Here is a 13,690-nt window from a genome sequence, read left to right as displayed (position 1 = left end):
AGGAGCGATCCGGGGTGAGGGGATGGCTGTTGGTTTCTGCCCATCCCCTCTCGATCGCTCTTGGCGAATGAGAAGCTTCCCCTGCCTGTGTAGTGTAAACACAGGCAGGAGGAAGTGATGTCACTCTCCTTGGGGCGGTCTTTTTGACCGGACTGCGAGGAGAGGACATAATAAGTGTGCACCAATCACTACACTGACACCTAGGTACACATAGGCACACAAATCACCCCCCGATCGCCCCCCCTCCCAGTCACAGTGTCACTGACTGCAGTGATCATTAATTTACTGATCACTGCATTTAGTGTCAGTTGTGACAGTAAAAAGTGTCAGGGCAGTTAGTGTTAGGTCCAGGGTAGCCCCCTATCCCCCCCATAAAGGTTTAACCCCCTGATTGCCCCTAGAGTTAACCCTTTCACCCCCTTTTGCCAGTGTCACTAACCGATCGTTTTTCTGATTGCTGCATTAGTGTCACTGGTGCCGCTAGTTATTTTTTAGGTTCACCGCCAGGTTTTTATAGCGTTAGGTACCCCCATACATTACCTAATAAAGATTTTAACCCCCTGATTGCCCCTAGAGTTAACCCTTGCACCAGCAATCACCGTATAAAGGTTCCAAAAAAACGCATTGTTAGCGGGATCAGCCCAGATACCTGCTAGCACCTGCGTTTTGCCCCTCCGCCCAGCCCACCGAAGTGCAGTATCGATCGATCACTGTCACTTACAAAACACTAAACACATAACTGCAGCGTTCGCAGAGTCAGGCCTGATCCCTGCGATCGCTAACAGTTTTTTTTGGTAGCGTTTTATATTTAAATCCTAAATGGTTTTTGGGGTCCCGTACGCGGCTAGGCTCCCAAAAAGTCCCCCACATGTGGTATCCCCGTACCCAGGAGAAGCAGCAGAATTTCGTTTGGGGTGTAATTTCACATATGCCCATAGCATGTGTGAGCAATATATCATTTAGTGACAACTTTGTGCAAAAAAAAAAAAAAGTTTGTAATATTCCCGCAACTTGTGGCAAAATATAAAATATTCCATGGACTCAACATGCCTCTCAGTAAATAGCTTGGGGTGTCTACTTTCCAAAATGGGGTCATGGGGGGGGGGGGGTTGTGCTATTTTGGCATTTTATGGCCTTCGAAACTGATAGGTAGTGAGGAGTGAAATCAAAAATTTGCACCCTTAGAAATCCTGAAGGCAGTGATTGGTTTTCGGGGGGCCGTACGCGGCTAGGCTCCCAAAAAGTCCCACATATGTGGTATCCCCGTACTCAGGAGAAGCAGCAAAATATATTTTGGGGTGCAATTCCACATATAACTATGGCATGTGTGAGCAATATATCATTTAGTGACAACTTTCTGTAAACTTTTTTTTTTTTTTTTTTTGTGTCATTATTCAATCACTTGGGACAAAAAAAAAACATTCAATGGGCTCAACATGCCCCTCAGCAATTTCCTTGGGTGTCTACTTTCCAAAATGGGGTAATTTGGGGAGGGGGGGGTTTGTACTGCCCTGTCATTTTAGCACCTCAAGAAATGAGATGGGCAGTCATAAATTAAAAGCTGTGTAAATTCCAGAAAATGTACTCTAGTTTGTAGACGCTATAACTTTTGCGCAAACCAATAAATATACGCTTATTGACATTTTTTTTACTAAAGACATGTGGCCGAATACATTTTGGCCTAAATGTATGACTAAAATTGAGTTTATTCGATTTTTCTTATAACAAAAATTAGAAAATATCTTTTTTTTTCAAAATTTTCAGTCTTTTTCCTTTTATATCGTAAAAAATAAAAATCGCAGAGGCAATCAAATACCATCAAAAGAAAGCTCTATTTGTTGGAAGAAAAGGACGCAAATTTCGTTTGGGTACAAGATTGCATGACTGCGCAATTACCAGTTAAAGCAGTGCACTGCAAAATTGTAAAAAGACCTCTGGTCCTTAGGCTGACAATTGGTCCGGGGCTTAAGTGGTTAATAAAACTGTTCTATTGCAGATCCTTTACTACGCACCGCTAACCGTAAAGTGAAATTAAAGTATTTTTTTTTCTAAATAATAAACATGTTATACTTGCCTGCTCTGTGTAATTGTTTTGCACAGAGCAGCTTGGATCCTTCTCTTCTTGAGTCCCTCGCCTGCACCCCTCGCCCCTCCCTCTGCCTGGCTGCACCCAGAGCAAGCAGCTTGTGTCCATTCACACACAGAGCCATGGCTCGACACTGCTCTTTGTCTTCTGATTGACTCACTGGCTGTGATTGACAGCAGTGTGAGCCAATGCCTCCCGCTGCTGCCAACAGCCATTCAGGAGTGTGAGTCCCCAGACGGCCAAGGCTCTCGTGGACATCGCTAGATCGAGATTGGGCTTGGGTAAGAATTGGGTGGGGGGCAGCTGCACACCTTCATGCAGAGAATGTTGTGCCTTTACAACCACTTTAGCAAAGAATGTGCTGTACTTAGAATGCAGTAGTCAGGAGTAAGAAATGTAAAACACAGTGAGGGGAATTTATCAAAACTCGTCCAGTCAGAGTTTGGAACAGCTATTTAAGGCAACAAATCAGCTTCTATCTTCAGCTTGTTCTGCTTTAAAAAATGAAAGCTATGAGCTGATTGGTTGCCATGCACAGCTGTTCCACATTCTGTCTGCTCTAGTTCTGATAAATTCCCCTAAGGGCTCAATCAGACAGGTGCTGACACAGGTCCTGTATGTTGAGACACTTTTTGCTTCACCTATAGAAGTGGGTGCACAGATCCGAATGCATTTGGATACATGCATTCCTTCCTGTCTGCATGTCAAATTATGAAATTCGACTGTCCATGCAGCTGCTGCGTTCCAAGTGACTTTATCTGGACTGCCTGCACAGGGATGCCCAGAACACCATGCATCCCCACCTGGTACACGGCCATCACACTGGGCATGGATGCATATCCTCCATGTGAATGATGCCTAATTGTCATGTGGGCCAGATAGCAGGAAAGATTTGGGGTAATTAAGAGAAGGATGGGAATTTTATTTATGTCTCATACTTGCTGCATCTGTCCCCCACCAGCTTCAAGGCTGAGAACCGAGTAATAAAACAGCAGATCACTCAGTTCTCAGTGCTCCCTAAGCAGAGAGCTGGTGGCTTTCAGTCTCTGGCTCAACTCTGCCCTGCAGGGCCTCCTCCGCACTCTCCAGCCCAAGGCCTCCTTCGCAACCCGCAGCAGCCCAGGGCCTCCACTGCACCCTCCAGTCCAAGGCCTCCTCTAACCCCCCCCAGTCCAAGGCCTCCTCTAACCCCCCCCCCCAGTCCAAGGCCTCCTCTAACCCCCCCCCAGTCCAAGGCCTCCTCTAACCCCCCCCAGTCCAAGGCCTCCTCTAACCCCCCCCAGTCCAAGGCCTCCTCTAACCCCCCCCCCAGTCCAAGGCCTCCTCTAACCCCCCCCCCCCCCAGTCCAAGGCCTCCTCTAACCCCCCCCCCCCCCAGTCCAAGGCCTCCTCTAACCCCCCCCAGTCCAAGGCCTCCTCTAACCCCCCCCCCCCCAGTCCAAGGCCTCCTCTAACCCCCCCCCCCGTCCAGTCCAAGGCCTCCTCTAACCCCTCCCCCCAGTCCAAGACCTCCTATAACCCCTCCCCCAGTCCAAGGCCTCCTCTAACCCCTCCCCCCAGTCCAAGGCCTCCTCTAACCCCTCCCCCCAGTCCAAGACCTCCTATAACCCCTCCCCCCAGCGCTGGGCTTCCTCCGCACCCTCCCAGCCCAGGGCCTCCTCCGCACCCTCCCAGCCCAGGGCCTCCACTTTACGCAGTAATAGAAAAAATCGAACAATTCATATGGACAATATTGTAGACAAACATGGGAATTATGGTCTGTATTTGATCATAATCTGTAGAACAATATTAGTCTACCATATTTCAAATTGTATTGAAAAAATGTAGTCTATTAGTCCTTTTAACCCAAAAGCAGGCACAATGATCTTCTTATGGTCCTCCGTCTCTTTTCCACAAGTCACTTACACCTCTGTCTATCTACGCTTAACAGAGTAGGTATATCACTAACTTAAAATATGAGGTGCTTGGAGTAAATAGATGCCCAATATGTCAAGTCTTAAAATAGAATGCACCCATGATATCACAAAAAACAATGGTACCCAAAAAATCACCATAGTCGATGCTTTAAAAGTCTTTACTGCTAATCAGTTTAGAGTTTACTATGAGCTATGGTGCCAGAATGATTGCGCTCCCAACATTTGCAGTAATACCTCACATGTTTTCACACCAGTTGTGGTTTACATGCATGTGTCCACCCTGTGCATTTTCTTATTATAATACATTTTCTTATAATTATTTTACTTTTTTTTTTTTTTTTATTCATTTAACTTTATTTCTATCACAAGGGGATTAACAAACCATCATGTGGTAGATTTGGTCAGATAACAGGAACTCTTTAAGGAGACAATGGGGGTTTAGTTGGCGTGTGCCAGCTCCTAACAACTAATGCAAAAACGGTCATTGTCTATTTACATTCCATTACCTCCATTCAGGTCCTTTTAAATGTAACAAGAGAAACCTGTTCCGTTTAAAGAAAAATTAACTTGAACGGACGCGGATGTAAAGGAATAATTAATCTTTAACAGCTGTTTGCCTATAGAAACAAATTGCTGTAGGTTTTTCATCCACCAACAATTAGATGAAAAATGGACAGGTGGGAATTTCCATATGACTTATAGATGGCCCTACATTGCTCAGTTTTTCTGTTCAGCCAGTAGGCTGAATAAAAGGAACAGTTTCCCCCCCCCCCACACAATTTGGGGGATTATCCCTGCTGCGCTATTCTATTTTGATAGCGGGGACTCTCCTACTGTCAGAATACATAGATCAGCGCATCAGACATTTTTTTTTCCAACAGGTCTGTTTAGCAGAAGTCGATCAGTAGATACACTTCTGTTGAGCAGCTGCAACTACACGTGGATCGAAATTCTGGCAGCCCTCCTGAACGGGCTAAATTTTGATCCATATATGGCCAGCTTAAGAATGTTTTCATAGTTTCATAATATTTCTGCTGGACAAAACAATCTCTCCCTCAGATGCAATGCTAGTCTGTGAAAAAAAGTTTGGAATAAAATGTAAAAAAGGACACAAATTGCTAAATATAGCAAAACATAAATATTTAATGTATTTGTAAATAAGGCTTTTTGTATTGAATTGACTGCTTTGGAGATAAATGACATGAATTATATTAAGGTATTCATGTATTTCTCACTTGGTGTCCCCAGTTGGTTTAAAAAAACCTTTGGTACTTAAAGTATTGTTGCAGAGTTTTAAAAGTTTACTGTAAAATTAATATTAGCCTTTTGTAATGAAAAGTTTTCTTGTAATCATTTTTATCTTTTTCGACTTTTTTTTTTTTTTTTTTTAAGGATACTGGTATCGCTGTCAGTGCCTATACCAAGCATTTGTGTGCGTATGGCTACTCGCGCAAATGCTCCCAATACCGAAATGGATACTTTACATTGCCATTTGCGTCTATACAAAATGAATGGGCGCAAATCGCTCTGCAAAGAATGGCATACAATGATTCCTGTCCGAACCGCATTTTCCCGTGTGTGTGTGTGTGTGTGTGTGTGTGTGTGTGTGTGTGTGTGTGTGTGTGTGTGTGTGTAAGGGAAAAGCGCCATCTAGTGGGCAGTTTATTAAAAATGTTAGACCTCACAGTACATATCTGGCCAAATGCAAAATCTCATAGGTGTCCCTATCCTGCCCGTGATAGCAAATCTTGGCTACTGGAGGAAATGTAGAGGCGGTCTGCTCCTCAAGCTGACATCACTTCCACCCTATGCCCACGGTGTCCCGGACCTTTTCCAGCCCTGTAAGCACCTCCAGCTGCTGTGATTTGCGATCATCGGTGGCGCTGAAAAACCTATGAATATTTTGCATATAGCCAGATATGTACCGTGAGATCTAACATTTTTAATAAACTACCCACTAGATGACCGTTTTCCCTTTTCTGTACACAGGATCAGTGGGGGAAGTTGCATGCAATTCTTTGCAGTGCAATTTGTCCCAATTTTTTTTTTTTTTACGCAAATCGCACTGCAAAGTATCTGTACTTGACCAAAAGTATCGGTACTGTTACGCACCAATAAAAAAACTGGTATCAGTGCAACCCAATTATTTTTTATTTTTTAATTCCTGTTTGGTTTACTAGTTCTAGTTGTCTTTGTTGCTCAGTCTGAGTGAAAATTGTATGCATTTAAAAAGTTGTGTGTTTTTTTTCTTTGATAACTTTACGCAGCAACACAGTCCTACCAGTGGTATTCTTGGGGACCTCCAAATATGCAGTGCCGGTTATGTGCATCATGTTGGGCATACTGGAAAAAGTATGGTGGTTTGAAGATGCCGACCAGACTGGACGGTGAAAGGCCGGGTCCAAATCGTAATAATATGGTATGTTAATGTACATCTTAAGTAGGTTTAAAAATAATCTTGGTATTTTGAAGAATCATGTAAATTCAAAATCCAAAGCTCAGCTTATTTTTTCACACAAATGTGGTATAACAGAAGCCTGTAAAAGTATATATTTTTGTTTCTGTATGCTTGCCCAAACCTTTACAAATATTTTTATTGACTTGAGAAATGTTTATTATTTATTATAGGCATTTATATAGTGCTCACAATTTAGTGTACATTTACATCAGTCCCTGCCCTCAAGGAGCTTACAGTCTAAGGTCCCTAACTCACATTCATAAAACGCATACTAGGGCCAATTTATACTGGAGCCAATTAACCTACCAGCATGTCTTTGGAGTGTGGGAGGAAACTAGAGTGCCCATAGGAAATCCAACAGGCACAGTGAGAACATGCAAGCTCCAGGCAGGTAGTGGATTTGAACTCAATATGGTTTAGAGGTTTTCTTGTTATGTTGGCCACATTCTTATATTTTAATCTTTACCAAGAATTTGGATTCCCCTATGGAGTGGGACTTGAATGGCTTAAGAAGGTATTTTTTTTTTTTAATAAAATGTATACATTTTATTAGATACAGTAAAATTGGGTACACAGAACAATATTTAATATTCCATATAGTAAAGCAAACATAGAATCATATAATATGATACATATAGACAAGTCTTTATGCAGAAATCACATGTTGTCTCCAACGCATTTCAAAGTCAACTAGTTGTTTTTTCAGGGTCATTTTTGCCATTATTATGGTGTGATAGTGTTCTAAACAGGTGGAAATGAAAAGCGATCATAAAAAAACCACATGTGAAACCATTTGCCATTGCCCTCTTAGACCTTATGCCACTCCCCAAGGCAGTATGGACATATGGGGGACAGGGAAGAAGAGGAGATGTGGTTCCTTGGCCAGAGCGGGCCAGTCAGGTGTGTACTGAGACCAACTCAAATTGAAGCATAAAGCTCCCAAATAGGTTTTTCTTTTCTTACATCAGGGGACACAGCGCCATAGTAATAACTATGTGGGTTATATCGGACCAGCAGGTGCTGGACACTGGCACGCCCCTTAAGGCGTGAACTTCCCCCATATAACCTTTCCCATTACTGGGAGTCCTCAGTTTTTTGCCAGTGTCTAAGGTGTTGGGCACGTGAATGGATGTGTGTACTAAGCTCCATGGGCAGTAATCCTTTGATGCCAGCCATCCTGACCGGATCCATTCTGATGTCTCCGTAATGGACTAAATGAATGGTACCCGGGCCTCGTCATCCGAAGACATAAGGTTTTGCTTGCGAATGCTTTTAAGCTGGGCCCTGGGATCCAGTACTTTTTGGTAGTAAGGCCAATAAAATTTTACTGGCAGGGTCTTCTCGCAGGTCCAGGATTCTGGGATTATCTGAGTGTACCCCTGTTTCTAAAGGTTTCCTTTCAAGGTCTCTGGAGCCTACCGTAAAGGGCGAAGATTGGGCTCTCTGATAAAGCCCTGCGGTGGGAACATGTTTATGAAAGAAATGAGGGGGTTCCAGCTATTAATGCTGCAATCACCTCAGTGAGCAGATTATCACATGTCCAGTGGATAATGCGCTGATGTTAAAGGATCTAGCAAGTTAAGGTTGGATTTTCCTTTTAAAGAAAAGATGTCTTTTGCAGTTCTGGCTGCAATTGGAGTAGCTCAGTCCATTAACCCCTTAACGTCTGCTCTACTATTGTGGTGGAGCACCTTTTGAGTCACGCTAATGCTTGGAATGTGGACTCCAAGGGGTTAAGGAACAGGTGTGCGATACCTGAAAGTTCTGCCTGATCAGCAGGCCCGGCAAGGGGCTGGTGTATTTGACGCACTGTGTCACAGATGCTATGAAGGACTCAATCATTTAACCACTTGCCGACCGCCGCACGACGATGTACGTCGACAGAATGGCACGGGCAGGCATATGGGCGTACCTGTACGTCCCTGCCTTCCCGCGGGTGGGGGGCCCGATCGGGCCCCCCCCAGGTGCCTGCGGCGGTCGGTATTCGTTCGGGAGCGATCCGGGATGAGGGGGCGGCCATTCATTCATGGCCACCCCCTCGCGATCGCTCCCGACGAATGGAAATGCTCCGTGACATCACTTCCTCTCCTGTAATGTAAACACAGGAGAGGAAGTGATGTAATCTCTCCTCCGTGTCGGTATTTTTCGTTCCGGCACCAAGGAGAGAGGATCGGTGAGTTGCACCAACACTACACTACACAGTAGAACATGCCAGGCACACTCACACCCCCCCCCCCCCAGTCACAGTGACACCAATTGCATTTTTTTTTTGCATTGGTGTCATTTGTGACTGTAATAACTGTTAGGGCAGTTAGGGTTAGCCCCCTTTAGTTCTAATGTACCCCCCTAACCCCCCCAATAAAGGTTTAACCCCGTGATCACCCCCCGTCGCCAGTGTCACTAAGGCTGGGTTCACATTGCAGCGGTTTATGAGAACGGATGTGATTCGCACCGCACTGCAGTGCAAATCGCATCCGATCTCTGTGCGATTCGAGTTCAGCCATACAGATAGTATGGCTGAATTCGCGCCGCACCCGCCGCAAATTCGCACGGGACCCTTTTTTTGGTCCGCAGCAGAATCGGATCGCATGGGTGTTCACACCATGCGATCCGAGTTTGCAGATCGCACTGCGATATGCGAACTGATCTGGGGGTGTCATTAACATTTCACTGACACTCCCAGCAGTTCGCATAGGGCAGTGTGAACTGCCGCCGGGAGGCATGCGATGCGGGAACCCGCCGCGGATTCGTGGCGTTCCCGCATCACTCCAGTGTGAACCCAGCCTAATAAGCAATCGTTTTTCTGATCGCTGTATTAGTGTCACAGGTGACGCTAGTTAGGCAGGTAGGTATTTAGGTTCGCCGCAGCTTTTTATAGCGCCAGGGACCCCCATATACTACCGCATAAAGCCCCCTGATTGCCCCCTAGTTAACCCTTTCACCAGTGATCACCATATAACTGTTACAGGTGACGCTGGTTGGTTAGTTATTTTTTTATAGTTTCAGGGCACCCGCCATTTATTACCTAATAAAGGTTTAACCCCTTGATCACCCGGCGGGTGTCATTTGTGACTGTAATAACTGTTAGGGCAGTTAGGGTTAGCCCCCTTTAGTTCTAAGGTACCCCCCTAACCCCCCCAATAAAGGTTTAACCCCGTGATCACCCCCCGTCGCCAGTGTCACTAAGGCTGGGTTCACATTGCAGCGGATTTGTAGATGTGACAACTTTTGCGCAAACCAATAAATATACAGTTATTGACTTTTTTTTTACCAAAGACATGTGGCTGAATACATTTTGGCCTAAATGTATGACTAAAATTGAGTTTATTGGATTTTTCTAATAACAAAAAGTAGAAAATATCATTTTTTTTCAAAATTTGCGGTCTTTTTACGTTTATATCGCAAAAAATAAAAATCGCAGAGGCAATCAAATACCATCAAAAGAAAGCTCTATTTGTGGGAAGAAAAGGACGCAAATTTTGTTTGGGTACAACATTGCATGACCGCGCAATTACCAGTTAAAGCAGCGCAGTGCCAAATTGTAAAAAGACCTCTGGTCATTGACCAGCAAAATGGTCCGGTCTAAAAGTGGTTAAGCCCTATGGCTTATACTTGGACTAGTGCATTTTTTGCAGAGGTCCGTGGCTGAGATATTGGTCAGCCGAAGCACCAGGTGAAAACCCTTAGCCAGTCTGTGTCCCTTCCTGGGGTAAGACTATTTAGAGTGGATAAGTACATCCAAAAGCGGTAAAGCTCTCTTTACCAGTAAAAGGAGATTCAAACAGTTCTCCTTTTAATCATGCAGCCTCTCCTATGCCTGGGGTCTCGACGGTCTCAATTGTCAGGTTCAGGAGAAAGTTTCCAGGGGCAGCATCAGGATCTTGGGGGCAGAAAGCCCATGAAGAAGAATGCTAAGGCCTTCTCATGAAGGAGCACACCCACTTGTTTGAGTGAGGGGAAAGGTCCTGCGATTCTCAGTCTGTCAGGAACAATGTTAAGAGCAGAGTGATTTCTGCGATTTTTTTTTTTTCTCTAGGTTACATCTAGAGTTTCAAGAGCCCATATGGCCCAGTCATCTTTCGATCCAAGGGTCCAGGGTTTGGGTCCTGTTTGGGTGCTGCCTGTGGGGTCCTTGGGGCAGCTGATGCGCCAGTCTTATGCAAGAGTGTCCGTTGCCTCAAAGAATGCTCCTAAGGTTCCAGAGAAAAAAGGACAAAAAAAGGAGAAAGAAGTGAAGTGTCTCTTTCTGGTCTCTGTATCAGCTGTTATCCCAGGCGGTGATATCATAGATTCCCTTAGCGGAACAGGGTTTTTTGGCTCAAACCTTTTTAGGTCCTAGAACCAAGCAGAGAGGTAAGACCCACTCCAGATCTCGGAGATCTGAATCGGGACTTAAACATCCGTTCCTTTCATAATTCGATCGGCTGTGTCCATCCTGCAAAGGAGGGGAGTTGCATATCTCCATGTGTCTTAAGTTTCCTACTTACCCGAAATCTCTGCGGTTTGAAATATAAAGATATTTTTATCAATCGTGGCACTGCCATTCAGCTTGGCCACAGCACTACGAGTGTTCTGAAAGATTCTGGCACCTCCTTTAGCCAGGTTAAAGGTTCAAGGCATAGCGGTCCTAGCCTATTAGAAGATCTACTTTGAATAGATCATTCAGTCTCAGGTCTAAAGCCAGAGTCTGATCTCAGCTGTAGATAGCTGAAATCTCTAGGTTGGATTCTCAGCCTAGGAAGATTCTGCTTAAAACCATCAAGGAGGTTAGTTGGGGGCTGGTTATAGATACCATACAGAAGAAGGTATTCTTATCCCAGAAGTGAATCCGTTCCATTGTAGGACTAATTCAACTTATCAGGAAAGGAAAATTCCTTCGTTTTGGCTGCAAGAGATTTTTTGGGGAAATGGTTCCCTCCTTCAAGGCCATCCCCTTGTGCGCAGTTTTATTCAAAGACTGCTTCCAGACACCATCCTGTTGGTCTGGAATAAAGAGGATTCAGGCCTTGTTTCCAATACGCTTGGCTCCCTACATAGGTCGGAGCCTAAATTGATGGTTGGCCAACAGGAGGGAAAATCTTTATCCTGCAAGGTTTTAACAGATGCCAGCCTTCTAGGCTGGTGAGCAGCCCTGGAAGAAGATTCTGTCCAGGAGAGATGGTCCAAGATAGAGGACCGTGCCTTTCAACTTTGTTGAAAGTTTCAGGCAGTACATCTGGCCATAGAATCTTGGCGGTTAGATTACAGGACTGTCCTGACAGGATTCAGTCTGACAGAGCCACGGCGGTGGCTTACATCAAAAAATAAATAAATAATAATAAAAAAAAGAGGTGAATAATGTTCTAGCTTTGGCAAAATACAACACTCTTGCCTATCGGCAATTTTAATATTTCAGGCGTACTAATTGAGACGCCAACAATTATTTCTGGGATAATGATCTCTTCACCCCGACATCTTCCTAGCAATATGTCAGATGGGGTACTCCAGACATGGACCTATTTGTGTCCACATTCATTAGTAAGGTCGACAACTTTGTCAAACAAGGGGTCCGCTAGCAGGCGGAACAGACGCATTAGTCTTCCCGGGGATCACTTCTCACTGATCTATGCATTTCGTCCAGCTCTACTACTTCCATGACTTCTCCGCAGGATTAAGCAGGAACAGGAGGAGGTGATTCTGGTGGCCCCAGCGGGTCCCAGAAGATCTGAATTTATCGAGATCAGTTGAGGGCAGGAGGGCAGTTGAAGTCCTTTGGACTCTGCCATTATAGCCAGACCTTCTTGCACAGGGTCTGGTATTTCAAGGAGTTTAACAGGTTTGACTGTTGAATCCCACTCTATAAGATTTTGGGTGATCTCCTTCAGTAGTGTCTACTTTGACTAATGGCGATTAGTGCCTCTTGGGTGGTACATCATCAGGCCTCTATGGCTCAGATCTGTAATACCGCAACATTGATCTTTGGTTCAGACGTTTTATCTGATTTTTTTTTTTTTTTTTTTTTTATTCAAATCGGTATTAAAGGTCATGAGGAGATTGCCTTTGGGCACAGCATACACTGCAGGCTGCAGTATGAGTCCTCTGGCCTCCTGTTTCCTTGATTCTGTCTCCCCCCCCCCCCCCCCTTCAGTTGCCATTGCTATGGGACATCCCACATAGTTATTACTATGGCGCTGTGTCCCCTGATGTAAGAAAAGAAAATAGGATTTTTAAAACAGCTTACCTGTAAAATCCTTTTTTTGTATGTACATCAGGGGACACAGAGGTCCCTCCCTTCTTCTTATACACTTTGATTGCTTGGCAACAAAACTGAGAAATCCCAGTAATGGGAGGGGTTATATGGGGGAAGTTCACGCCTTAAGGGGCGTGGCAGTGTCCAGCACCTGATGGTCCGATATAACCCACATAGTTATTACTATGGCGCTGCGTCCCCTGATGTACATCAACTAAAAGGATTTTTACAGGTAATCTGTTTTAAAAATCCTATTTTTTGATAAGGGGTAGTGGCTTTCGTAAGTAAGAATTATACATGCATCAAAAATGGTATGTAAAGGCTCTTTGTGAATTCATGGCTGGATCACATCTATACAGCATGTCTAAAAGGCAACTTTTGGGATTTCTCTGCTGAGAAGCAAGAGATTATCTGCATTTCTGTCAAGAGCTGGTATTTGGTCAGCTATGCCTCTTAAGTAAAAGTGCGGAAAGGTAGCTGCTTGGTTGGAATCTGGTTGCACTTCATGAGAGTGCAACTGTTCAGGGGTGCTAGTGCAAGGGTGTATGGTAAGGCATCCCCTATTATGTTTAACAGGTCAAAAGGCTTTGAACTTGCAAGAGGCATGTTACTCTGATCATGTAGTATAATAGTATAGAGTCTTCCAGCCTTTTTAGGTTGACCATTGGAGCATGTACAAAGCATATTTTAGTCCATAGTAGTCCTTCTCCAGACATCAGTACATGTAGAGGAAACTGGCGTATAAGGCACTGTTTGGTCTGTGCCCTCCCCGCCATGGTTTGCCTTGAGGATTACCTGTAGACAGAGTTGAACTGTCTTGAAATAGATGAAGCACATGATCATCACTGTCGCATTATATGTGCCTAATAGTAGCCTTACAATCTTTAGCATGATCTGTGAAAGCACAGCATTTAAAGCAAACCTCAAATTTCTTTAAAAGCTCTGTGTTCTTGCAAGGGTTTCTTTCTGAAGCCAATACATTTCCCAAGTGGGTGTGGTTT

The 13,690-nt window shown here is 44.5% G+C and overlaps 1 protein-coding gene across 13 annotated transcripts in view; it reads left to right on the top strand.

Moving 5' to 3' along the window:
• The window catches only part of MTA1 (metastasis associated 1), a 635,520-nt gene that overhangs the window by 313,310 nt on the left and 308,520 nt on the right, over positions 1–13,690 (top strand). For all 13 annotated transcript variants that reach the window (XM_077465019.1, XM_077465018.1, XM_077465021.1 and 10 more), the window contains exon 13: positions 6,270–6,421. In XM_077465019.1, coding sequence (XP_077321145.1) covers positions 6,270–6,421 — 152 coding nt within the window. The remainder of the gene's footprint in view (positions 1–6,269; positions 6,422–13,690) is intronic.

The sequence above is a fragment of the Lithobates pipiens genome, unplaced genomic scaffold, assembly GCF_037356315.1.
Source record: "Lithobates pipiens isolate NorthernLeopardFrog02 unplaced genomic scaffold, aLitPip1_a1.2 Scaffold_30, whole genome shotgun sequence".
Taxonomy (NCBI): Eukaryota; Metazoa; Chordata; class Amphibia; order Anura; family Ranidae; genus Lithobates; species Lithobates pipiens.
Note: the sequence above shows the minus strand (reverse complement) of the source record. Positions and strands in the feature narration are given on the sequence as shown.